Raw genomic sequence first — 27844 nt, 5'->3', positions numbered from 1 at the left:
GCTCTCTGGAACAGGGATCATCTCTGTATTTGTACAGCATCTTGCACAGTGGGGTTCTGGTCTATGAATAAAGCTCCTTGGTGCTACAGTAGTATAAATAATTAACACATACACCTCAAACCAGTGGGTTGTATCAGACATTTTGCTTCTTTGTGTGCCTGCTTTGATTCATTTTCTAGAAAGCAAATTTCTATCAGATACTGTGGAGCAGGAGCATGCTTCTGTGAACAAGAAAGGGTAAGGAATGGGGAAGGTGGTAAAGAAGATAGGACCTATAGTTCTCAGCAATAAAATATTTTATCTAATTTGATCAATGATTTGGCTTCCCATTTAGGGTATGAGACACTGACAAAATGCCACATAACTGTATCAGACAGTAAAAATCTTGTCAACATGTTGTTTTCAGAAGGATTCAAAAGTTAAATGTGAAAATGCCACACATTAATGTCATCCTAATGACTTTTACTATATGAAGAGCTAAATATATGTAGGTTTTCTCAAGCCAACAATTTACCCTAACATTAGGCATCCAATCACATATCCCTTCTAACGTGGGAAGCAGAAATGACCAAACATTTGATTCCAACAGTAATTTATTATCCAATCATTGCAGATGGAGTTACAAATATTGTTTCCGTTATCAGTTAAAGATTAAATTTTAATTCTGACAACTGTGGAGAGTATACAATGAGTGCAAAAGCATTAACCATAATGTAAGAAATACCGGAACAGTTCTTTTTATCTTTAAATGTCAGGTTGTACACTATCATACAGTAACCATTATGTGATCTTGCAAATAATTCAGGACTTGTGCTAGCAAGTTTGGGTTTCTTTGCTTTTTTTAGTTCTCTCCAAGATGTTGAGAGGCTGGCAACAGTTTAAAAATATATTATTGTTTACTGAAAGAGTTTGCTGGCAGCCTCACAAAATGAAGAAAGTCTATAAAATATTTTATATTGAATATTTGCTTTCATTAATGAACACCACAATGTTAATGGGAGAAAACAACAGATAAATGATTACACTCCTATATGTATCTTATTCTGTGAAATTCCTATTTCAGCTGCAGTATACTACAGATCCCATAAACTCAAGTATAGGCCAAATTCTGACATCACATTCACGTACACCAAAATTTGGTCCAAAATATGCCTATGAGTTTTTATTCTTTAGAGGTTTTTTGTTTGGTTGTGTTTTTGTTTATAAGGTGGTGGGTTTTATTGTTTTGTTTTGGACTTGGGCTTCTTTGTTTCTCAAAGTTACCTAATTTCAGTTAAGCTGTTTTGGGGCAATTTGAATGAAGTAATGAAACCTGGCATCTATTTCAGTAATACTAACCTTGACATTCATGAGACTTTCAAAACCAAAAGAAAAGTAACTATAAAATTAAATAACAGAAAAATCAAGTACTACTAAAACCCTCTAACTTAATAAAGCCCTTATTTGCAATGAAAAATAAATAGCTTTAAAGTAAATTTTCCCATTTAAATTTTAAATATGTTCTGTTCTTCATGGATCTTGCAAGAAGTAACTATTAATTAGGCTGCCTATATACTGTAAACACAAATTTGCTATCAATTTGTTTTGGTGAGTTCTCCCACCCACATCTAGTTTATTTCCGGATCAAAACTGAATGTACCAAAGAAAAGTTTTCAAATCCCAATGTGTGTGTTTTAAATTCTTCCGTGTTACTGGTGGCCGACCAGTACACCTATGAAATTTTACAATGGCTACTGAAAGAGCCAAATTTATATTTTGTAACCATTATCACTGAATGATTGTTTTATAAAACCAGTCTTCATTGGTCAGTAGCTGCAAATTTCCAAAATAGTTTCCAGCTTGGAATTGGCTCTAGCATGTCATATTTGCAATTTAAAGACAATAATTCACCAGTACTAAGTGCTACTTTGCCTAATCTGATTTTATTTTCCAAGTTAAGGTGTTTTTATTCCTTTTCATTCAGAAGGAAGCACTGTATAAAGTTAACAAATGCAAATTATCTGAAATTATATAATGATAAATACATCCAGAGTAAATTCTGAACAAGATCAGCTATTTATGCCAAAAATGCAGTGACCAATTAAGCTTTTGTCAGCTGTTTCTGAATAAAGAAGTGATGCAAATCATTCAAGGAGCCTTCCTGACAGGAATGCAAGGCCGTAAGAAAGACCAATTTTCTTTCAATTGCCTCAAAGTCACTCTAAAATATTTCAGTGAAGCTCACAAGGCAAAACACTCTACCATTAAAAGAACTGAATAGAGTACATAGACCTTGACATGTTGAAGTTTCCCAGTATATTAATTCTCCTGCTTTATGTATTACTCTGGGATCTTGTCCCTCATCATCATAATTATAATACAAAGGGGAATGCTTTAATGCACTTTTGCAAATGTAGTACTAGTACCAGGTAAAGAAAACAATTAAAATGAAAAAAAGAGACAGCTGTGAAATTGGACTGAGTCCTATATGTTATTCTATAAAGAGTAATCACCCAGTTCTCAAAAATGAGTATGTTATTTTTGTATCTTATAAGGTTAGCTACTCCACATGCACAATGATGCATGTCTGCATACTACAGCAGCGTCAAGCCTTTAAAGGTAAATTTTCCGCTCAGGACACAAGGGCTTGGATTTAAAACTCCCAACAAAGTTAATGGGAGCTGGGCATCTATGTCCTCCCACGTTCTGATTACTAATACTTTAAAATATTTGCATTAAAAATCTTGCCTGTCTTTCGTATTTAGAAAGCAAATACTGAGATAAAACCACTTTTAGCACAACAGATGAATTTACTTACAGCATGCATGACTTGTTCTCATGACTTGAGCCACAAACAGCCCTTAAATATTTACAAGTTCAAAATGACAAAATCTTTACATAGGTAATAGAATGTTTGCATTTGCTTACAAATAGTATAGGACCCTCTCTGGGACACAAAACCAGGAAATAAGTAACAAAAACACAGAAGCAAATTTAAAATGTAACAGCAAAAAAGAAAAAAATGACAACTTTTAAAATCTGGACAATTAACACTGTTGTGGTTTAAAAAAAAAGTATATTTAGAGATGTGATGTTTAAAATACATCTTTATAGCTTTCAGAAAAAGCTGTACCTAAAAGGAAAAGTCCAAGTAAACTTAAAACAAAGCAAAAGTTATTTTTGGTTTGCCAATTTACCTTTAAAATACTTTTAAAAAAAATGTTATTAGCAAGTTAAGTAATAAGACAAATGTGATCAAACACTTAAGAGCCTTGTGCATGACTGCATAAAATAAACCAGCTCAACATCAATGTAGGTTTAGCAAGCAAAAGTGGCAGTTATACTGTAAACATGAAAAAGTAATAGATTGGGTTCCTTTTTTAAAGACAGTGTAATACATATATTAGTCTTATTTAAGTGCCAGGTCAGAAAAAAAATTCATCTTGCTTCCATACTTAAGGCAGACATACAAGTCAATATTTTAGAGCCTCTTTGGCCTTGTGCAAAATTCTTTGCTAAATTAGGCCCTATATTAACATTATTTTCAGTTGTATTTAAATTGCATATAGTAACCAAAAAAACCCAACTCAAATGTAGTATTCTAATATCTTTTAGTAAAGGATGTAGACCTACTTCTTTAAAGAAACAGCATATTCCTAAAAGTTGAAATAGTATCTAGAATTGAGAAAGCTCTCTAGCACAGTTATATTTGAATAATTAAATTCTCACACTACCTCATAAAAGTTCCTCAAATTCTTTCATGTGTATTCCCACTCTGAAAAGACTGCTACCCACCATCATTTTAAAGCATATATAATTTTTTTAATTTTGGTACAAGCTGATGTTCCAACTATAAGTCTTTGTTTTTCATGCTCAACTCCAATGATAAAGGGATAGAATATCTGTTTAGGCCAATGAAAATATTCAAGTTATATCACTTGTCAAGTGTTAATTACAGATTTGGAAGAATCAATTTAGAAAATATAACCACAAAACAAAATTAGACTTTCAATCAAATGTTCGTATGAACTTTCTTTAAAGTTCAACTCTGTTAAACGTTTGCATTTCTACCTCTTTTCCCTGCCCCATACTGCTTTCTGTATTGCATGGCATCTTCTGTTACACTACCCACATGATCCAACCCCCTTATGAAACATGAAAGAAAGGTTTTAATATTCCATTTTCATGGAAACTCGAGTAAGCAGCAATGATCTAAGGACAGGATTGTAAAAGTGCTATATAAATTGACATTTGGATGTACCTTTTTCCTGTAGAATAAACTACTCTGCGCATGAGAAATGACATTTTAAAACTACCAAATGCAATGTACAAAATATCAAAATATATAGAGTAACAGTAGAATAAGCTACAATGCAATTTTTCCTAGTCTTCTGGAAACCATGACTGCATGTGATTTTGTATCTACTACACAATGAGCTCTCTCAGCAACAGAGATTTCTTTTGCATTTATGGTATAACAGTGCAGTACAACTATAAACTCAGCCTTAAGAACAATCCCATGCTTTCAATTTCAAGTTCCTATAAACCACGAGTGCAATTTTTTACTTGGAACAATCAGTTCTTGTGTAACTGCCCCTTTCTACTACTATTTAAACATTCTTCACTAGAAGAGTAAAGCCAGGCTATTTAAAGAAAAGGAAACCATTCTACAAATATTATTTCTACCTCTGGCAGGGCCAATTTAATATTACATTAGCTACAAATTATCTGTGCAGGGCTTTAAAGGAGAATGCCTTTTTATATATTCTCCCGAGTTACTTGCTCAGAACATCCAAGTATAAATCCAGAACCATACCAGTACCAAATCCCCTCTCTCAACACCTTGGAAATGGGATTTAACTTCTACTGCACATTAACCCCACAACACTGTAATAAAGGAATAGACAGAAAATCATAAATAGACAAATAAGTACGGAAACAAGCTAACCAAGTTTTTTTTGCAAGCTAAACACCTCTTCAACTGTTAAAAAAAGTTGGTGGTTTCACACACTGAAATCGGTGGAATACATTCATAACCAACAGTGCCTTCTCAATGCACACCTGAAAAGTTCAATTTTCACAACTTCAGATGTCAGCGTACCATAAAATGATCTACTGACTGATCTAATAAGAAAGAGATAGGAAGTCAGTCAGTGCCTTTACTAAGTGTTGTTAACATACATATTATTAATAGAGTGTGGAGTTCATATCTCCAAATCAAAAAGTTCCAATTCCAAGTTATCCTCTACAAAACTATATGTTAAAGTGAATAGCTAAGCTAAAACAGAAAGCTTTTAATCAAGTTAAGGTTCTTCCTGAACATATAATATGGATACACAACACAAGTTGTCTTGTCAGAATACTGCAACATTGCAATAACAACTCCTGACATATCGCTTAGGCAACATGTGAACCTAAACAATCATATGGACAAAATGAAATTAAAATCACAGGTTCATGTAAAATTAGATATTCCAAGGATTGCATCTTACTTATCAGCAGAAAAGAGGGCGCTATAAAGCTGAAAAGTGCATTACTGTTAAAAGCCATTCAAAACAACCCCGTTATGCACAAATAGTTTATGCATTCACAATGCTGTTGTCTTTGCTTCAAACACTTAGTTTAATTTATTATAGAATGATCACAATGAAATTTGCTTTGACCTTTATATATTTTGTCTAGGTATGGGTAAAAGTGATAAGACATCTTGAACTACAATATATGCAATTTGTGCATAAAAATTTATATACTTTTTCTAAAGCCAAGATAAGAGGATTTTTTAAGTACACCTCTAAAAATAGTGGCCCTTTTAAAATCAGTTTGGAATAACAAAACAAACGAGGCCATGGATATCTAGGGTGTGCATCGTTATTGTTTATAATTTATTTCTTACTATTGGACACACTTGTCCAGTATATAAACTGTTAAGACAATTTGCAGAAAAATATATCCTCTACCGGTAACTGACAATGCACATAAAAAATACCTACAAAAGGGAATTATTGTCCATTCACAACCTGTTGAGCTTAGTGATTCACTGTTCAGCTCATTCCATCTATATAATTTTAAATATAGGCTAAATTGTGATCAGTATAGTTAAAATTAACCATTCTAATATGTGGACAGCTACATTTAAAAATATCTGCCTAATTATGTATGACTTAAAATAAAATTAGCTGTCATATTTTTACATCACAGTATATGGCATTTTTTAATTTAGCAACAGAAAGGCACAATTATTAAGCCATAAAATACAGTACCTGAATCTAACAGTTTTATTTATTCCTAAAACCAATGTCAGCCTAAACATTTTATTTTGTGGAAGGGATTGAAGGAAATAACTTCAGTTTTTAAGACTGATTTCATTGCAAGTTTGGTCCATTAGAAACGCCATCTATATAAACAACTGAGGTTGGGGAAGAATGGAGAAAAACGTGTAAGCTATTCCATTATAGCTGTTTGTTGTTCAATAACTCGTAAGTTATTATGAAATGACTTAAACTGAACACAAATGGAACTTTCTGATCAGTTGTCAGACACCTTTGTCAATATGCCGAAGTATACAGGTACAGTGTGATGTATGTTTCACTACATACGTGTATACACACATATATATGTACTGAATGTATACACACACATCATTACAGCATTAAGAATAGACATGGCATTTATAGAGTATAGCACTTCTCAGGAGAGCAATTCTTGGCTTTTGGCCTGACACTATACCTAAGATGTGCAATTTCCTTTAAATGCAGTGCCTGTCATGTATTGCTGTTAAAGTCCCTGCTAAAGCACAGCTCACAAGTCTGCCAATAGCAAACCAGTGCACCTTTTCTTACATTAGGCAACTACCTCCCTTCTTCCCTTGTCAAGTTAATAAGTCTACCTCAAGAAAGACCAATAAAAAGAAACAGGCAAGGAACCAAAAACATGAGAGAAAACCCAACCATTCCATATGTAATATAGCGATAGGGAAGTTCAACCTCCATGAGCTGCCTTGCTTGTCGTATATCATCACACGGTATAGAGAACATTTTACAGGCCAGTGGGATGGTGATTTTCTTCATCACTATTCTTGTTAACAACAGTAGTACTACTCCAATCAATAACCGCAATATGGCTTTTCCAAATAAAGTCACAGTGATGGAGGGAGGAATTAAAGGCAATGTATCTGGGGAAGGATCTTGCATTAGACCCAACATGTAATTAAAATGAGATCCACAAGCAACTCCAGCACCGCAACCCAGAATCTGAGCTGTATCTCCTCGTGATGTGCTCCAGGTGTCAAGAGTGAAAGAGAAAACCCCCAAGGCTAAATGAAGACTGATGATAATTAGCGGTGCATGCTTGAAAGTTAAATTGAAGTTATCAATCAGGTCCACAGCTGGATGGAAGACAACCAAGATGAGAATAGCATACAGAAATCCAGCAATAACATCCTGTTGAGAGGAGATAAAAGATACAATCATTTAGTATGATAGAAATCCTAGTAAAAATAAAGAATTTCATATCCAACTTTGAAATAATTATTTCAATAATTCATTTCAGATTGTAATTTACATTAGCATGGAGAATAGTTTAGTTGCTTTGTAGGTAGAGAGGTTTCCACATGTTTGAAATCTCCTTTTTCTTATGTTTTACCTTTCACAATGTATCTAGTTTTGTTCTAATAGTAGGGGAAGGAATTGTACTTGCTCCTTTTCTAATGCAATGTACAAAGAGCCTAAGATTCAACAGAGATGGTTTCTGGATGGTAAGTGGTCCTAAGCCTCATCTGAAGCTGCCAAGTTCTGGTATCTGCACTTCTAAGAATGAGACAAAGGTAAAACCCACTGTGAAAGACTGCCAGGTAGGAATGGGATAAACAGCAACAAAGTTTGGTAACTTTAAAAAAACTAGCAGATAGTGTCACAGTTAGATATTACTAATGGCCACTAGGCCTACAACAGAATTCCTTAGCAAGTACCCTCTGGGATTGCAACAACAAAGTACTGGTATCTCCACTCTTTACAGTATGTAGAGGTACACAGCTGTAATATATGTTAGGAAAAATCCATTCATTTGAATACTAGTTTGTTATTCAAATGATTCCGCAGTGTCCCAAACATATTGTTATACTTGTACTGAATATGCTTTATTTTTTTAAAACTTCCATAAAGTATTTTGTAATTTTTTTTAAAAAGGAGACTGCCCTACTTGGGTAATTTTTAATATATCATGACTAAGAAACAAATTGACCTGCCAGATGCGTTTCATAATGTGTTTACCACGTTTGTGAATTACCGAAGTTGTATGTTTGAAAAAGGGTTACTTCATCAATGTGTGTCGTTTTTGGTCCTATAAAGCTATCATCATGCTGCATTACTGTTAACACAAAGGCAGAAGCAGCATAGTATTAGTCTAATCCATACAAAGGCATGTCACAAAAATAGGATTATGACTTCACTGTAGCAAGAAGAAAAGCAGCAGTGGAGCTGGGAGAGAGAAGCCCTTTGACCATGCAGATATCTTCCAGAATATCAAGGAAACACAAAACTACTGACCAAGTACACTCTCTTCCCAGTGTTGCTGTAGCGTGAAAGTCTTCTTCCCTTAAATAAGATTTAACTTGTCACCTTGGCACTTTGCAAAAGCATCAAGTGAAAGCTGAATGAGCATGAAAAGCTTTCCTCATGCCCTAACAAAGTACTTCAACCCTTCTCTGAATGAACTATCAGAGAGGAAGAGGGCAATTTTGTCCCTTTGCCTATTAGTCCTTGACTTCTGCACTGAAACTGCAAACAGGAATGGCAATTAATTTTAATTGTGTAACTAATTTATATAAGTTAATAAGCTTGATACAGAATTTTTAACCATAATATTGGTCCTTCAGACAGTCTTACTATGTGAAAAATGCTTTATACAATTTATTTTGTTTTTAAGTATGTGTGGTGAAAATGTTTTTAGTTACAAATCTAATCAGCAATAAACTATTACCTCTTAGTAAGGGCACATATTTTGCTAGTTTTAGTTAATTATTTTTAAAAATTATGTCAAAAGCATCTAGGGTTCTGGACAGCTGCCTTTTCTGTACACTTATAAAGTTACTAGGTAAAATTTTTGTAGACCGTATAGTTTTTCTATTTTCTAATCAATTATATAATGATAAACAATTTCTTTCATTTCAATTTAACAATAGAGTACTGGATCCACATACAGTAACATATACTGAAAAAAAGCCCCTCAGATTACCACAATGCACAAGATACCTTACTGTAGTTTAAATATCTGAATATTACAGAGGCATATAAAAGCAGTTATATGGTGTCATCATTATGTAAAGTAACAGATTTCATGTGTGGTGTTTCTCTTACCAAAATTGAGTGCATTCCCATGTAAATTCGACTAAAACAAACCAGAGAACACCAACAGATCACAAGAATCAGACCATACATAAGGGGATACTGGAAAAAAAAAAAGAGTGTATTAGAATCATAAGCCATAAGTATATACTCCATGAAAATGATTTAGCAATGAATAGCTACACCACACTCAGATCTCATATTTCAAATACCATTTTAAACTGTACACGAAACAGTTCTAATAAAGTTAGCTAAAGCCTACAGCCCAGACGGAGGAGAGTGGAACATTGCTCTCTGATTTACATAAACATTACTTGCTTCCAGGATGTATTAAATCTCCATAAAAAGGAGTTCCAGCATGTTGGTGCTACAAAATCATTGCATACGATTTTCCCTACCATAAAGAAAGCCTCACTTGTTTGTTTCCTTACCAATACAATCTCTCCCTCATTCCCTTTCTCTCCAAGCGTCTTGAGTGAGTCTGTTCTTCCTCTCCTTCAACTCAACTCCTGTCAATTGACTTTCACTCCGGTGATAATTCCCCACTCCCCAAATCCCAAGAAACTTGCTTCCACTGATTTCAATGGCCTTTGAATCAGGTCTCAAATGCCCTCAACTTTTCTTTTAAAGCCAACTTCAAAAACTTTTACTTTCCACTAACAAGTTCGGTCCTGATCCAGCAAAGCACTTAAGCGTGTGTGCAACTTTAATAAAGTCAATAGAACTAAATCACATGCTTAACTTTAAGCATCTATGTAGTTCTAAAGTCGCACACATGCTTAAGTGCTTTGCTGCATCAGGGCTTTAGACGCTGGTGCTGTTTACTGTTTAGGCTCAGTTTTTACTTAAGGGTCAGAGCTTACATCACTTCCTTACTCTATGGATCCATTTATTTTAACCCTGGTCTCTCTTTCCTACCCTCTTCCTCGGTCTGCTTTTCTATTCTATTCACTGTAGAGGCCCTGTTGGGCAGGACCATATATTTTTAATCAATTAAGCATCATACAAAATTATAACATTATGAAGATATGTAATAAAATTATAATAATGTAACAGTAAGGACGAGGGCCATCCCTAGGGGGAGGTGCAAGGCCCGGAGTGGAAGTGACCAATTAGTCTCTTCCGGGACCGACCATGCTGGCCAATCGCACTGGCCTGCTGGGCCCCCCAAAGCGCAGGGCTCAGAGTGGTCGCCCTGATTCACCCTACCCAAGGGACGGCTCTGAGTAAGGATGTGGGTTCTTGACAGTAGAGACAGAGTTTAAAACATTTTGGGTACTATTTACATAGTATTACCATCAGACCCAACCAACTTTGTTTTGGAAGTTTGCATCAGATTTTAATATTCAAGTCTAATTACTTTTTGCTTTTGGTCTCTCTCATAATCAAGCTAGGCAGTTGGTTATTTTTTTTCCTTTGTCTGTCCACTTAGCCTTTGTCTATACTACAAAGTTTTGCCGGCAAAAGTTATGCCTTTTTAATTAAAACCGCTGTTGCATGTCCACACTAGCTCATTGTGTTGGTAAAGTGCATCCACACTAGCAGCTCTTCCATCAACACAGAGAGCAGTGCGCTAGAGTAGCTATGCCACTGTGCAACTGGTCGTAGGGTGCTTTGGGAAGGGTTTGCAATGCCTCATGGGGCAGATACAGCATCACATGATGCAGGCTTCTCAATGCCATCCTTCTAGGGGCATCCTAGTAGATTGTCAGCCGCTTTTCAACTGAAGGGGGGGCGTGGGGGAGGGAGAGGACAGTGGTGTGTCTGGGACGGGGAGACAGCAGGCTGACCGACCTATTCTGAGGCCATGTCAGCCCCAGGCTCTGCTCGGCACAGCAGTCTCTCCTGAAGCAACCTACTCTGCCTGCCTGCCTGCGGTTCTGTGATTCCCTCCACGTGCTCCAACAGCCTCCTCAGCTGCCCAGAGCGGTATCCTGAGCAGTTCTGTGAGCTCTCCATGCTGAGGAATGTCTTCCCTCCCCTGCCAGCAGCAGTCTGCCTGCCACTCTTCGTAATGCAGGGCAGAACAGGAGCATGATGTGGTTAATGAGTTGCTCTTTGTTCCCCAAACTGAGCAGCACACTCAGCTGTCAGATACTTCCATGAGCTTTGACAGGGGAGGGGTGCATACATGCAGGGCAGCAGAGATCAAAACAGTGAGCAGGGATGTCACCGCAGGCATTGAGAGATACTGGTGGAAGCCTGTCATGTCGACAAAACAAACAGCAGTGTCTATACTGACACTTTGTCGCTTTGACTTTGTCGCAAAAAGCTTTATGCCTCTCGTCGAGGTGGTTTTGTCGGCAAAACAGCAGAGTTTTTCCACCAAAAGTAGCTTTGTAGTGTGTACACCTCCTGTTTTGTCGGCAAAAGGCAACTTTTGCCGACAAAACTTTGTAGTGTAGACAAGGCCTTATTCTCTTATTTGTTAGACTGCAAGCTTTTTGTCATTTTCTGCGTGTTCATACTGTGCCTAGCACAATGGGACCATGACCTGGTTTGCCACCATAATATAAATGTTTAAATTGTTATTACTGTCATTATATCATAACATTACTCTCCAGTAACAGCTACTCCTCTCCTGTAGTAATACTGCCTAGATTTTTACAAGTAGTTCTTGCTAGAATCTTTCACCTGATCATACAATACTTTTTATTTGTGGAAAGTAACAATAGAAAGAAGAAAAGCCTTATTTTCTAAAGAACCATAACATAACCTATACTGGTCATGCACAGACAAAGTTTAGACTGTATTTTTAATTACTGGCTCTCTTCTAGGAGGTACAGAAAAAATCACTCATCTTCCAAAATCTATCCGCAAAATGACAAACTTATATCAGCTACAGTACCAACACCCATTGCTTATTTTGTTACAACAGACCAACATTTGTACCTGAAATTGAATCAAACTTTTTTTCTCCCCAACAGCAACTAACTATGCAAGGCAGAAGCATAAAATAATTGACTATGGATATAGCATGCTTCTTCTCTGAAAAGTGACTTTTTTTTTTAAAGTGTGGTTCCATATTTATTTGACAGTTCCAGATCAACTCTGCTCAGTTTACTAGTAAAAACGTTTTTTTTTGTTTTGTTTTTTTAATTTTAACTTCTCAGCTTATCTGGGGAAGTGAAACTCTGGCTGGTTCTTTCCAAGTTCACACATTAACAATTTAAAATGTTGCAATCGAAACTAAGTTAGCAATTCTGCTGATGCATGAGCCAGAACAGAATCTCCCCCCCAAAACTGGATCCAAAGCCCATCAAAGTTAATGGAAAGGACTAACAAAAATGGTGAACATTTATTTTAATCAGCAAAGTCAGCAGATAAGGCTGACCGTACAACAGATCCTTGAGTTTAAGCCAGTGCTTCATGGGTGGGTGGGTGTGTGTGTGTGTTAAAAATAGAGGTACTTTAGAGAAGGCATCACTGCTTTAAAAAAGCTACAGCGGAACCTCAGTATGAACCACACACCTCATTTGAAACCGGAAGTATGCAATCAGGCAGCAGAAGAGACCAAAAAAAAAAAAAAACCCCAAACACAGTACAGTACTGTGTTAAATGAAAACTACTAAAAAATAAAGGGAAAGCAGCATTTTTCTTCTGCCTAGTTCTGCAAAGCTGTATTAAGTCAATATTCAGTTGCAAACTTTTGAAAGAACCACCGTAACATTTGGTTCAGAGTTACGAACCTCCTCCTTTCCCAAGGTGTTCATAACTCGGAAGTTCTACTGTATACCGTAAATAAGCAAACTCAATTTAAACTGAATATATGAAATGGAATATGGTTTTAGAACATTTCAAAATTTCAGTTTGGACACTGCAAAAATTATGCCCATAACTGGACCTCTCCTTGTTCAGTTCGTACTTTTGGAAAAATTATACCTTCATGAGAAGTGTTCCACAATTCAATACAAGTAAACATTCATTTGACGTTAAGAGTTGCTAAAATCAAAAATAGTATTTAATATTCAATTGTTATCAAGGAACTGGTAAACAGGATGCATCCAAGATGACAAATCCTTAGTGGCATTGGAGATCTCCTAGGATCTAGGAAACTTATTTATAATACAATATCCTGTGACAAGGTACAACACTGATAAATTGCTGTTGTGATAAAGCACTCCAAAGAGGTACTTCACATCAGTTTTGCTGATTTCAAAGTAGCGATGACAGGAGAGAGACTAGTGCTAACCTATTCTATGAGAAAAACTTGCTAACAGTATGATATTTTACTTGATTAACACCTGACATTTTAAGAAAAAGCTTGGGTTGACCGAGGACACCCAGCAGGTGCAACATCCTTCGAGTCATAAACATAACAGATTCTCCATTTCCATTCAAAATGCATGCTGCAATCTACAACACATTATGCTGCTGCCAAGTATTTAAACAGTAATTTCACTAACCCTTCAAAAAAGACACCACTTTAATTAATATGGCAGTATGGGTTTCGCATACACACTTTATGGAGTTTGAGTTTGTAGATCCAAAGAGTTGTCACAGATTGTGATCAGAAAGTGTTTTACACAATATTGAGTTTACTCATCTGTGAAATGGGAAAAATCAGTTATCTATTCTCCAGGGTCTCACAAAACACAATATTTGTACAGAACCTTGCAATGTTTTGTTGAAAAGAGAACATAGTTTCCTGTCTGAAGATTTTACAAACTTTGTTAAACAATTAATTGTCTGCATATTACTCAAAAAATGGGTGGTAGTGCAGGAAAATAGAAGTTATATTTATTCAAAGGAGTGCTAAGAATTAGAGATGTCCCAGAACACTTTAAAATGTTCTATATCTATTCCATGAGTCAACCATCTACTGCAGCAAGACTACATTAAAGGCAATCTAGAAACACTAATTAAATCTTTGCTAGCATCCCTTTAATGATACATAAATAACTCAGATGCACTTATGCACATTTTACAGGTTTGATCCTTAAAATATTTTAACAGCCAAATAAGTCTATTGAGGAGACCCACTATTTCAGAAATACTTGCAGAACCAAGTCTTTCACCTCCCACTCATGGGTGACTATCTCCTGCTGAGATAATCTGCCAAACTGTTTTGAGCACCCAGCAAATGAAGGGATATCAGGCTGACACAATGAAAAAAAATACATCATGCCAACAAAAGAACCACTTCCCACCATAGTGGGGCAGATGCTTCCTCCTCTCCTTGCTGTTTATATAGTGCATCACAATTGGATTGTCTGTTAGGACCTGAACAGTGATGCATCGAAGCAGGGGTAGGAAAGTCTTGCAAACTAGACAAACAGTTCTGATTTCTAATTTATTTATATCACTGAGACTACGTCAAAACCCCAGACCTCCTGTATTTGGAGGTTGTCCAACTGTGCACCTCAGTCCTGCTTCGACACATCTGTCACAGTGAATCTAAGGGGGCAGGGTGGAATAGAACAACTTGACAGATCTGAAGATCTGTCCACCAACATGGAGATGGCAGCACTTTTGGTACTTCTACCAGTAGTCCATACTGCGCCTGATTGGTTGATAAATTAATATTAGCCCTCTGAATAGGATGGAGGTGGAGTCTTGAATATGGAGTCCTAAGGACACGCTGCCATGTGATCTAGTAAGGTGAGACAGATTCTCAAGCATTTTTTTGGCTGACTGTAGAGGTTTGAAATAAAATGTTTTATTGTATAAAACCTCTCTTGAGGAAAATACACTTTAGATAACACTGAGTCCAACCTTGCTTCTCTGAGTAGGGATGGGAATAAACTTCTTGCAGTTGATTGTGAGACCTATATGGGAAAACAGCTGAAGAACTATGTGAATCTCTCTGTTGGGAAGTGTGCCCACTGAATCAACCAATTATCAAGAAAGGGGCACACTTGAAGGCCGTGTCCCCTCAGATATGCTATCACCTCAGAGAGGCATTTGCTAAACATGCTTGAAGCTGTTGAGAGACCGAAAGGTAGCCTTCTGAATTGGTAACAAAGTCCATTGACCATGAAATAGATACTTCCTATGAGCCAAATGAACTGCCACATGGAAATAAGCTTCTGTAAGTCAAGTGTCACAAATCAATTCACGGGCTTATTGGAAAGGATTATTGAAGAAAGGGTACCTACCTGAAATTTGAAGCAACAGATGAATTTGTTGAGATGTCAGACATAATATTAGATGTCATCCTTCTTTCTTTTTTGGAATGAAGTAGTAGGGGGAAATAGAACCCCTTGAAGCAGAACTCTGAAGCCACCCCACTGAAAAAGAGTTTATCCCCATACACAGCAGGCTGTTGTGATAGGGGGTCCCTGAACAGGGATGAGGTGCCAGAGACTGAAATTGAATTAAATATCCTTTCCAGATAATATCTAAAACGAGATCTGACAACTCTAAACTTCATAGACCCCAGGCTGCTCTAACCGCAGAGGATCAGAGAACATAACGGATTGTGGGTTCTCAGTTTCTGTTCTCTCCCCGGCACCTTTTTATGATCTGCATGGCTCTCTGGGGAAGGGGAGCCATCCTTCACTAGGTACTCTCCTAGCTTCAGACAGAGCCATTCAAGGTCCTGTCCTGCTCTCCCAAGGAGTTCCATAGTCTGGCAGGAAATATGTGGGAGAGCAGCTGGAGTTAACTCTCTTCCCTTCCCTGTGACACAGTGTGTGGCCAGTGGGGAAGGGACAGTACCCACTCCATAACTGCCAGCTCACACCACAGCTGCCCATGGGGCTACAGGTGTAGTGCTACAAGGCAGCTAGGAAAGCAGTAACCCTGAACTCTTCCCTTTAGTGGCAGAGCTGATTCAAACACTTGACTTCTTTTAAACTTAAGAGTATAGCTCATGAAATGCATTAATTCCAATTTTAGCAACTCCTGCAATTGTGTCATGATATAAGCCTCAGCTCCTGGAGTAACGAAATTGCATAAGCAGCTCAGCTTCCAACTGGGGGGTGTGCAGGGGAGGAGGGGAGAATATTTCTAGTTCTCAGGGTTGCAGGAAAAAAAAAAAAAAAAAAAAAAAGCTTGAAAACACAAACCCTAAAGGCTCAAAGCCCAGACGACAAAAAAATAATCATTTTTAAAATCTCATGATTTAAAATAAGCTCATGATTTTGGAGGAACTTACATGATTTTTTCATCACTTGTGGTTAGCAATACTGAGTTTACAATCAAATACAAATTGTTTAAGATAGCTGCCTGGAAGGAAACTGAATACTATTGATTTATAGAAAGAACTCTGCTGAGTTTCTATTTCTCCCAGTTTGCTTGCTTACTAAAAGGTATCTGCATTAATCTAGGATCCTTAACAATTCATCTGCTCTTGTTGCTAACCCTTAGGATCACAGAAGATGATATTATGCTTATAAGAAGGACACGGGATCTTTTTCAGGGAAAAAGGCAATACACCACATTTATTGAGAATACAGCAGTTAGCATTTGCTTTTTAGTTACACACACACACACTCCTGCCAGTTGATGTTTATAGTTACCAGTCCAGAGTCTGGATTAATTTAGTGGCCAGCCAGATTGGTTGCAGAGGGGAGCCGGGCTCTGTTGGTCACAATCCAATACTCCTAAAGTTATGGCAAAACAAACCCAAAGTCCCATGGCCAAGCACCTGGTTCTTATAGTTTTTGTTGGGTTTTTTTTCGTTAAAGTTTATGGATTTTGCTGTGTTAGTTTGTGACCGGTTACTTTTTAATTGGTGTTATTTTTTTAATGTTAACATTCCAAAACACTTCCAAAAGGGTCATTCTGTTTTAGTTTTGATTTAATTAATTGTTTTGTTTTTAGGAGTGCCAGCCTTTATCTCAAGGTTGTTAATATGCCCTTTGTTAATTATGAACGCATGTTGATGGTTCTTTAGCGTTAATAAGTTTTGTTAAATTTTTTTACCCCTTTTTTTTTGGACCATTTGGTTTTAACAATGGCCTTTACACCTTATTTTTTTTAATGCATATATTTTTCATTTACACAAACAGTCTTTTACGAAGACCTTTAAAAGTATACAAACAGCAGTGTTTTATGTTAAGCGAAAAAGGCATTGTAAATTAAACCTTACTAAATTTTGTAATTAAAACAGTTCACAATATAGCCTGGGCCTTCAACATTCCTTTAATTTCATTAACATAGACACAATACAAAATTCTGTCTCCTACTTACTAAACCTTAAAACAAAACAAAAAAAGTATACTTAACTAAAGGGCCTAATTTGTAATACATATAAAAAAACCCACAGTAGACATTATAACTTATTTTAAAACAAAAGGGTGACCATAATCAGTCATAAGGACTGTTCTGGTCTGTCCCTGCCTTAACTTCGGTACAGACACTAGCAGTCTGTCAAATGCATTTTTACCAATGCCCCAGAGGGTCATTCCTTTCTGCTATTTAAAAAAAAAATAGCTAGCAAAATAATCAAATCATACTTTAATACATTTAATACATACTCCATTATTATAACTGCCCATTATAACCTCTAATACAAATATAAAATCCTACTCCTACAATGAGACAACATCAAGTCACTACAAAAACATTATCCATTGATCCAAGGAGCACTGGAAACTCCACTCAAAATAAAAATAAATGTGATATGCTGGCATTCATCAAAGTTAGGGAGAAACCTAAAATAGTCTGAACTTATTCTATTCTCCTTGACCTTTACATCAGGAAGCCTGGAAAATTATGATATTCTCTTATGTGGTTTAATTTAATTCTTTAAGGTTTAATTCTTTATTTCTTTAAGGTTTTTGTTAAAGCATGAACGTCAATGCTTTTCTTGAACACGTGGCATGGAAAAAATCTTTCAAGATTCTGTACACTACCTTATTGGGAAGGAAGAACATGCTTCATTTTAACTGGTATTTACTGTATCTGAGAGTCCAGAACTAAACAAAATTTTAAACTCTTTAAAAAAAGTTTTGAAGTCCTCAGATTAAGATGGTATACTGTTTCACAACTCATAAAGGACAAGACATTTTTCTTAAACTACATATTTGCAAAACACTGTATTGTGCAAAATAGGGTGCAGCTTCCTTTTATAGTTTGAGAAGAATCATTACAGTTTTACAAAGCCATAATAAAAGGGAGGCAGTCACAAGACACATAGCATACTTCCAAGATTAGTTTCATTTCCTATATAGTGAAAAGAATATCAGTCTAATAAGTTTAGTATAAATTTAAGAACTGTGTCCAATATAGACCACAGTAGCTGTTTGTACAGGAATATTGCAGGTACTAGGAGTCATACAAAATCTAAGACTTGTAAAATGTGTATCAGAGCTCTTATGTACTCCAGTGGTCTTTGGGGAACATGCTTAGGATTTTAGCTCATCAGGAATCCCAGAGACCTCAGCTTTCCAATAATGGCACAGATTGATACTTGGATCTTTTCCATAGTATTAGCAATTTCTACTTAAGTAGAAAGAAAAATGCCAAAGTAAAGCCACAAAATTACAGTAATTTCAATATGTGATTCCTTAAATAAGAAAGTGCCAGAGCAGCATATGAGAAATTCCCCTATGGAAACGTGCACTGGCATCCAGGAGATGATGAGTTCAAATCTTATTACATCCACAAACCAGCGGTGTGCTTCATTGCTCTTCTTATTAAGCAGGACCTCAGGAGGTACACAAGTGTCATTCAAAATGTTTTCACAGAGGAAATGTGTGAAGAGCTGAAAGGTTCCCAAGATCACTTCTGGCACAGCTGGCAACAGAAACCAATTTAATCTATTTGGCCATGCTGTCTTGCAGAAAGATTAGACGAGGTCTTCATACTTGGCTATACTTTCTTTAAAATGGGCTACTCTGCATCTCCTCCTCTATAAGGCACTGCGAGACACACAGTGAATGATAATCTTTAATTACATGATCCTATGCTTTCCCCCTTGCCCCTTTAGAGTGGTGTTGTCAAGACATGGGTCTAGGACAGTGCTTCTCCATTGTGGGCCACATCCAGTACTACCTGTATCGCCCTGAGGATGTCACATGGGCTGCAGCTCTGTGCCGATTGCGTCGCAAGCAGCCTGTGGGGAGGAGCTTGAGAACTACAGATCTAGGAACTTAGAGAACTGTGTTCCATCTCCAGCTCTACCACAGATTTCTTACATGATGCTGAGCAAGTCATTTAATCCAATATTTTCAGAGGTGGCCCCTCTATTTTTTAAAAACTAATCTTATGCTAAAATTAAAATGTCACCACAAATGTCACCTCAAAACTTTAACTCCAACCACATACTTCTCCATGATAAAACACCACATCATACACTTCAACAATGCACTGATGTTCAATAGACATTTACATGTTGCAGATGTCAGAATTAAGGTTTCACAGTACAGTGAGATTCTGAGGAACGAGGTGTTTGTACTGTTATTGAACACGTTGGAGATGGTATTCAAAGAGAGGAGGAGTCTGTTAGTGAAAGTGGTGAGTGTGATGAATAGGGGTTATGGTAGGCTAAAAACAAATATCATAATTAACATTTCTTTGGTTTTAAGGGTTTGTGCGAGTGGTCATTTCCTTTAAGGAACCTTAGCTAACATTTTTTTACGTGTAGGAATTATATTAATGAATGACAGATTAGATGACATGCTATTTAGAAGAAAAAGTTAACAGATAAGAAATTTTCTGCCATGGAAAGGCCACTGGTATAGTAATTCTCCTATTCATTCATCTTTGAATTCCATTTGTTCAAACTCATTGGTAGCTATTTACAGTTTCTAGTGTTATCCATGAAAATAAATCAAAGAAAAATCTATTTAAGACCACAGATGGACTAGACTAGTGTTTATTTACTGTCTTCTTCTTATATCCAGAATCTTTTATTTGGATTTCTGAACAAACTGAATTAAGGTTTCAGAGTAGCAGCTGTGTTTGTCTGTATCTGCAAAAAGAACAGGAGTATTTGTGGCACCTTAGAGACTAACAAATTTATTACAGCATAAGCTTTCGTGGGCTACAGCCCACTTCATTGGATGTATAGAAATAACTTTTTTAAATTAATTAAATAAGTCTTGAAATCTTTCTTAAAGTCTGGATGGTTGTAATGACCAATTTTCTACTAAGCAAGCCACCACTGACAAGAACTCTCCCCAAAAAGCCTCCCCACCTTTCCTCGTAAGAATTTTTTCAAAGCTAGCAACTGTTTCACCTGGATATCAGTCTTCCATGAGCTCAAGCAAAGATGAAGTCTGATTTCTGCACATAGGCATTGTAGTTCCAGTTAAAAACCTCAGGGTATCCACAAATATATCCAATATAAAAGAGAGGCTGAGGAATTCTCTTATGACAACTTTAAATTTTCTAGGTATGCTGTCTTTTAGGTATAATGAGAATGTCATAACAGAGCTGACAAAAAAGTTTAAACTAATGTCTGGCCACTGCTGGCAATTTCTCCAGAGACTTATCTATTTGACCTCAGAAACAAATGCTCCAAAGTATCGTTGTTTCCTTAGATAAAGAAGGCATGGCAATATTTACTTTACAGATCTGATTTTTCCTTTTCAAATCCCTAGATGTTCATATATCATATATTAAGCCTCCTGTTTTTATTGGGAAATTTCCATTCTGCTTTAATTGCATCCCCTAAAGCAGGTTAGCAAGCTTCTGATTGGATTCACACAGAAAATATTTCCCTGGAAGTGCCGGACTTGAACTTCATCCCCTTCTGACTGAATGCCAAGGTTTTTAATCACTTAATCATTGTTTGAAAACATTCATAAGTAGACAATCGGTCTTGGAAGATTATGACCCAGGGTCAGAAAATTCCCCTCCCTTAGTGGAGGGGAGTTCCAAAGAGGACTCTAGACACCCATTTCTTTTAGCTTAGACTCCAGTTTTCTGTATAGGTGAAAAGGAAATTCTGCTTTTTAAAAAAAAAAAAAGAAGAAGAAGAAGGTATTTTCCCTTCCTTCTCAGTTAAAGAAGCTAGGCCTTTTTCAACCTTCTTTCTAATGCCGGGATTCTAGCATGAGAACAGGGTCCCAAGTGTAGTTTTGTTGTGTGTATACAGTAATTCTATGTTTGAGAATTAAAAAAAAATTGATTTTAATCCATTTAATCACATTAAAATTCACATTTTGCCCCTTTTTTCTATCCCCCAGAAGTAGGCCATAGTATCCAAAATAGTTGAGGGAAACAGTATTCTCCTCCCTCAGAAATGGCAAGATCAGAAGTTTCTTCTAGCTAAACCCTCAGACAGCTTTTACAGAGCTTATGATTGCAGAGATAATTAAACTTTCAGATGCGAAGGGAAAGTTATTTTCTTAAGTCTAGACAGAAAGCCCCAATGCCTTGGCTGCTGTACTAAGCTTTGCTACCACAGAGTAAAAGTTGACCAGACTCATGTCAGTTTTCACTAATAGGAAACTATAAGAACTTGTCAACTGCTGAAAATGGCCCACCTTGATTATCACTACAAAAGGTTCCGTCCCCGTCCCCACTCTCCTGCTGGTAATAGCTCACCTTAAGTGATCACTTTGGTTACAGTGTGTATGGTAACACCCATTGTTTCATGCTCTCTAATGTATATAAATCTCCCCACTGTATTTTCCACTGAATGCATCCGATGAAGTGAGCAGCAGCTCACGAAAGCTTATGCTTAAATAAATCTGTTAGTCTCTAAGGTGCCACAAGTACTCCTTTTCTTTATAAGAACTCAGAATCAGGTCATTTACATTTTCCTGCTGCTCACAGAAATTATGAGAAGCAGACAAACTGGAGTATTTATTTGGGAGAAGGACCCCAACAGAAACTAGGGTAAGGGCAGAAAGCTAAGAAAAGAGTAGGGTACAAATGACAGCTCCATAGCAGCAGCCACAAGACTGCAGGCAGAGCAGTACCAGAAACCCTATCACCCCTCCTCCCAACCACTTGATGAGGGGCCTGGAGGAGAGAAAGTAAGCATGCTCCTCTCCCTACTAGCAGCCCGGGATTGGACTTTGAAATTTCAGACATCTACCACCCTTAGGCTGATGCAGAAGACTCCAGGCAGGCAGGTCCGTAATATTTCAGGAGATATGACTTTGAGAACTGATCTTTATAGGGGTATGTGGCAGAATATAAAATCTACATCATCATGGGAAGAAGGATAAAGGAGTTTGAGGCACAAGTGGTCTTCTCGTCCATCCTGCCTGTGGAAGGAAAAGGCCTGGGTAGAGACCGTCGAATCGTGGAAGTCAATGAATGGCTACGCAGGTGGTGTCGGAGAGAAGGCTTTGGATTCTTTGACCATGGGATGGTGTTCCAAGAAGGAGGAGATCTAGGCAGAGACGGGCTCCACCTAACTAAGAGAGGGAAGAGCATCTTCGCAAGCAGGCTGGCTAACCTAGTGAGGAGAGCTTTAAACTAGGTTCACCAGGGGAAGGAGACCAAAGCCCTGAGATAAGTGGGGAAGTGGGATACCGGGAGGAAGCACGAGCAGGAGCACGCGAGAGGGCAGGGGTCCTGCCTCATACTGAGAAAGAGGGATGATCAGCGAGTTATCTCAAGTGCCTATACACAAATGCAAGAAGCCTTGGAAACAAGCAGGGAGAACTGGAAGTCCTGGCACAGTCAAAGAATTATGATGGAATAACAGAGACTTGGTGGGATAACTCACATGACTGGAGTACTGTCATGGATGGATATCAACTGTTCAGGAAGGACAGGCAGGGCAAAAAAGGTGGGGGAGTTGCACTGTATGTAAGGGAGCAGTAGGACTGCTTAGAGCTCAAGTATGAAACTGCAGAAAAACCTGAGAGTCTCTGGATTAAGTTTAGAAGCGTGAGCAACAAGGGTGATGTCGTGGTGGGAGTCTGCTATAGACCACCGGACCAGGGGGATGAGGTGGACAAGGCTTTCTTCCGGTAACTCACGGAAGTTACTAGATCGCAGGCCCTGGTTCTCATGGGAGACTTCAATCACCCTGATATCTGCTGGGAGAGCAATACAGCGGTGCACAGACAATCCAGGAAGTTTTTGGAAAGTGTAGGGGACAATTTCCTGGTGCAAGTGCTGGAGGAACCAACTAGGGGCAGAGCTCTTCTTGACCTGCTGCTCACAAACCGGGAAGAACTAGTAGGGGAAGCAAAAGTGGATGGGAACCTGGGAGGCAGTGACCATGAGATGGTCGAGTTCAGGATCCTGACACAGGGAAGAAAGGAGAGAAGCAGAATACGGACCCTGGACTTCAGAAAAGCAGACTTTGATTCCCTCAGAGAACTGATGGACAGGATCCCCTGGGAGAATAAAATGAGGGGGAAAGGAGTCCAGGAGAGCTGGCTGTATTTTAAAGAATCCATATTGAGGTTACAGGGACAAACCATCCCCAAATGTAGCAAGAATAGTAAATATGGCAGGCGACCAGCTTGGCTTAACAGTGAAATCCTTGCTGATCTTGAACACAAAAAAAGAAGCTTACAAGAAGTAGAAGATTGGACAAATGACCAGGGAAGAGTATAAAAATATTGCTCGGGGATGCAGGAGTGAAATCAGGAAGGCCAAATCACACCTGGAATTGCACCTAGCAAGAGATGTTAAGAGTAACAAGAAGGGTTTCTTCAGGTATGTTAGCAACCAGAAGAAAGTCAAGGAAAGTGTGGGCCCATTACTGAATGAGGGAGGCAACCTAGTGACAGAGGATGTGGAAAAAGCTAATGTACTCAATGCTTTTTTTGCCTCTGTCTTCACGAACAAGGTCAGCTCCCAGACTGCTGCACTGGGCAGCACAGCGTGGGGAGGAGGTGACCAGCCCTCTGTGGAGAAAGAAGTGGTTCGGGACTATTTAGAAAAGCTGGACGAGCACAAGTCCATGGGGCCGGATGCGCTGCATACGAGAGTGCTAAAGGAGTTGGTGGATGTGATTGCAGAGCCACTGGCCATTATCTTTGAAAACTCATGGTGACTGGGGGGAGTCCCGGATGATTGGAAAAAGGCTAATGTAGTGCCCATCTTTAAAAAAGGGAAGGAGGAGGATCCTGGGAACTACAGGCCAGTCAGCCTCACCTCAGTTCCTGGGAAAATCATGGAGCAGGTCCTCAAGGAATCAATTCTGAAGCACTTAGAGGAGAGGAAAGTGATCAGGAACAGTCAGCATGAATTCACCAAGGGCAAGTCATGCCTGACTAATCTAATTGCCTTCTATGATGAGATAACTGGCTCTGTGGATGAAGGGAAAGCGGTGGACGTGTTGTTCCTTGACTTTAGCAAAGCTTTTGACACGGTCTCCCACAGTATTCTTGCCAGCAAGTTAAAGAAGTATGGGCTGGATGAATGGACTATAAAGGTGGATAGAAAGTTGGCTAGATTGTTGGGCTCAACGGGTAGTGATCAATGGCTCCATGTCTAGTTGGCAGCCGGTATCAAGTGGAGTGCCCCAAGGGTCGGTCCTCGGGCCGGTTTTGTTCAATATCTTCATAAATGATCTGGAGAATGGTGTGGATTGCACCCTCAGCAAGTTTGCAGATGACACTAAACTGGAAGGAGAGGTAGATACGCTGGAGGGTAGGGATAGGATACAGAGGGCCCTAGACAATTAGAGGATTGTGCCAAAAGAAATCTGGTGAGGTTCAACAAGGACAAGTGCAGAGTCCTGCACTTAGGACAGAAGAATCCCATGCACCGCTACAGACTAGGGACCCAATGGCTCGGCAGCAGTTCTGCAGAAAAGGACCTAGGACCTAGTGGACGAGAAGCTGGATATGAGTCAACAGTGTGCCCTTGTTGCCAAGACGGCCAATGGCATTTTGGGATGTATAGGTAGGGGCACTGCCAGCAGATCGAGGGACGTGATCGTTCCCCTCTATTCGACATTGGTGAGGCCTCATCTGGAGTACTGTGTCCAGTTTTGGGCCCCACACTACAAGAAGGATGTGGAAAAATTGGAAAGAGTCCAGCAGAGGGCAACAAAAATGATTAGGGGACTGGAACACATGACTTATGAGGAGAGGCTGAGGGAACTGGGACTGTTTAATCTGCGGAAGAGAAGAATGAGGGGGGATTTGATAGCTGCTTTCAACTACCTGAAAGGGGGTTCCAAAGAGGATGGATCTAGACTGTTCTTAGTGGTAGCTGATGATAGAACAAGGAGTAATGGTCTCAAGTTGCAGTGGGTGAGGTTTAGGTTGGATATTAGGAAAAACTTTTTCACTAGGAGGGTGGTGAAACACTGGAATGTGTTACCTAGGGAGGTGGTGGAATCTCCTTCCTCAGGTATTTTTAAGGTCAGGCTTGACAAAGTCCTGGCTGGGATGATTTAGTTGGGGATTGGTCCTGCTCTGAGCAGCGGGTTGGACTAGATGACCTCCTGAGGTCCCTTCCAACCCTGATATTCTATGATTCTATGTTAGAAATTAAGTGACTACAATGTAAAATTGCAACGTGTCCTGAAATGAAAGACGTCTTCCTCTATATTTTATCTAACAGACTACCGTTATACTGCAAGTTTGTCCCATTTTCTCAACATGTTTTGCTGAAGCAGCTGTTCTGATCTATAAAATGAAACCACCACCAGTACTGCTGTGTAGGAGTGAGGAGTAGGAGTAAGGTGATTTGATCTCTCTGTGGAGTGTTGGTGATACAGATACTGGAACAATGCATACAGCTCTGCATTTAAAAGGATGTGGAAAAATTGGAGAAGGTGCCAGAAAAAACAACAAAAGTTATTAGACGGGGTGGACAAAATGTCTTCCAGTGAGAGACTTAAACAGCTTAATCTGTTTAGTTTATCAGAATGATTGAGAGGTACTTGATTACAGTGTCTAAGTACCTTCACAGGGAGAAAATACTAGGTACTAACAGGTTCTTTAATTGAGAGGAGGAAAACAACAACAAGAGCCAATGGCTGGAAGTTAAAGTTAGACAAATTCAAATTAAAAATAAGGCACTTTTTTTCTTTTTTTAACAAGAAGAGTTACAAAGGGATGTTGTGGATTCTCCATTACTTAATGTCTTAAAATCAGGCAGATACGTTTTAGCCAAACAAGTCATTGGGGTCAATGCAGGGTGTGACAGCGAAATTTTATGGCCTGTGTTGTACACACAGAAGTGTTCTTTTTCTAATGGAATTTAACAAATTTTCTTGAAATACCTATCGTGTGTCCATTCAAAAATCTTATTTGCTACTTTCAATAAATAGTTTGTTACTGTTGTAACTTAAAGCTCTTCTGAAGATGTAGCAACACAACAGCATTCAAGACCCACCTTTCAACGCCTCACTTTCCAAATAAGCACCCTTCAATTCAAAGATAGTCTGCTATTTGTTCTTTACAAAAGCACGGTTGTTAGGCTGATACTGTAAGAATGGACTCCAACCAGAATCAGTTCACCATCTGCTTTTCAAGAAGCAGAAGAGCATGAATTTTAATTCCCTCTATTTCTACTCTATCAAATATTAATTGACAGGTTAAAGTGAGTTTGTTTCAGTGTACCAGAATATATTTATTCTTGGGGAGGACAGAACTGTGTACCAATGGATATTAAGTAGGCAAGCCTTTGGGGTGTATCAAACCAAGTATTTTTCCACCCCATCTGGAAGATTTAGTTCGTGAGTGAGTTTTTTCCAAGCTCTGAACCAGTTTAGGTGGTTGAAAACAAGACACAGAAAGGATGCATTTCAATTTCAGATCTGTTAGGTATTATAGTCAAGATACAAGAGTATTTTAATAGGACTCAGTGGAAAGCCAACTAAAGAAAAGTTGCCCATAGCAATAATACAATTAAAGTTTTGTACCAACACCCACCTCCATAGCATCTGAGGCTCAGTTTTTAAAGATATTTAGGTGTTGTTGCACTCAGTGTTGCAACACCTAAATGATTCAGCAGCCTAAATCTCATTTTTCACAAGGGATTTAAGTACTTAGGAGCCTAAACCCCATTAACTGTCAATGGGATTTTAGTTTCTAGTGCCTAAATCCCTTTTGAAAATGACACTTAGGCTATAAATCAGGTAGGTTTTGCAACACTGAATGCAGCAAGGCCTAAATGCCTTCAAAAATCTGGGCCTGAGTGTCTTTCAGATAAAAATCAACAACAGTAGTAAAGTCCTTAGTGGACTTATGGAGTCTGTGGCACTTCTCCCTTTATGGGGTCAGAACTCAGTTTGTGGTAGGGTGGGGAATTGGGAATAAAATAAGTCTTTGATTTGCAAGTGTCATTTATGGCAGAAAGGCTCTCTCAAAGAGAAAAGCTTTGCAACATTTCCTAAAGATGGTCAGACTCACCTGATCTCCTCTGAAGATTGTTCCACAGATGGAACCACTTGACAGAGAACGTGTGTTGTTTTCAGCTCTCACATGCTTGGTCTTGGTCTTAGTGATCTGCATTGTCCCAGAAAAGCACAGCTGTTGTGATGGTTCACAGATCAAAATTTGGTCTTTCATGTAGGTGGGGCTTAATCTATTAATTGCTTTGAAATTTACGACCAAGGCCTTAAACTAGCATCGGAAGTTCACTGGGAGCCAGTAAAGGGTCTGAGCACAAACCTGATGAGCAATAGAGATGGCAGGCAGCTCCATTCTGTACCAGCTGGAACCTATGCATCATCTTCACATTCAGTTTCAGATACTTCT

General features: G+C 38.3%; 1 protein-coding gene across 1 annotated transcript in view; it reads right to left on the bottom strand.

Annotated features, from left to right (window-relative positions):
* Nucleotides 1–594: 594 nt before the first annotated feature.
* Nucleotides 595–27844, bottom strand: part of SGPP1 (sphingosine-1-phosphate phosphatase 1) — a 46604-nt gene continuing 19354 nt past the window's right edge. Inside the window, exons 2-3 of the mRNA XM_077819502.1 lie at nt 9333–9422; nt 595–7418 (exon numbers count right to left, since the gene is read on the bottom strand). Coding sequence (XP_077675628.1) covers nt 6867–7418; nt 9333–9422 — 642 coding nt within the window. The 3' untranslated portion in view covers nt 595–6866. The remainder of the gene's footprint in view (nt 7419–9332; nt 9423–27844) is intronic.

Source organism: Eretmochelys imbricata, chromosome 6, assembly GCF_965152235.1.
Source record: "Eretmochelys imbricata isolate rEreImb1 chromosome 6, rEreImb1.hap1, whole genome shotgun sequence".
NCBI classification, from domain to species: Eukaryota; Metazoa; Chordata; order Testudines; family Cheloniidae; genus Eretmochelys; species Eretmochelys imbricata.
The sequence above is the reverse complement of the archived record's forward strand: the minus strand, read 5'-3'. Positions and strand labels throughout refer to the sequence as shown.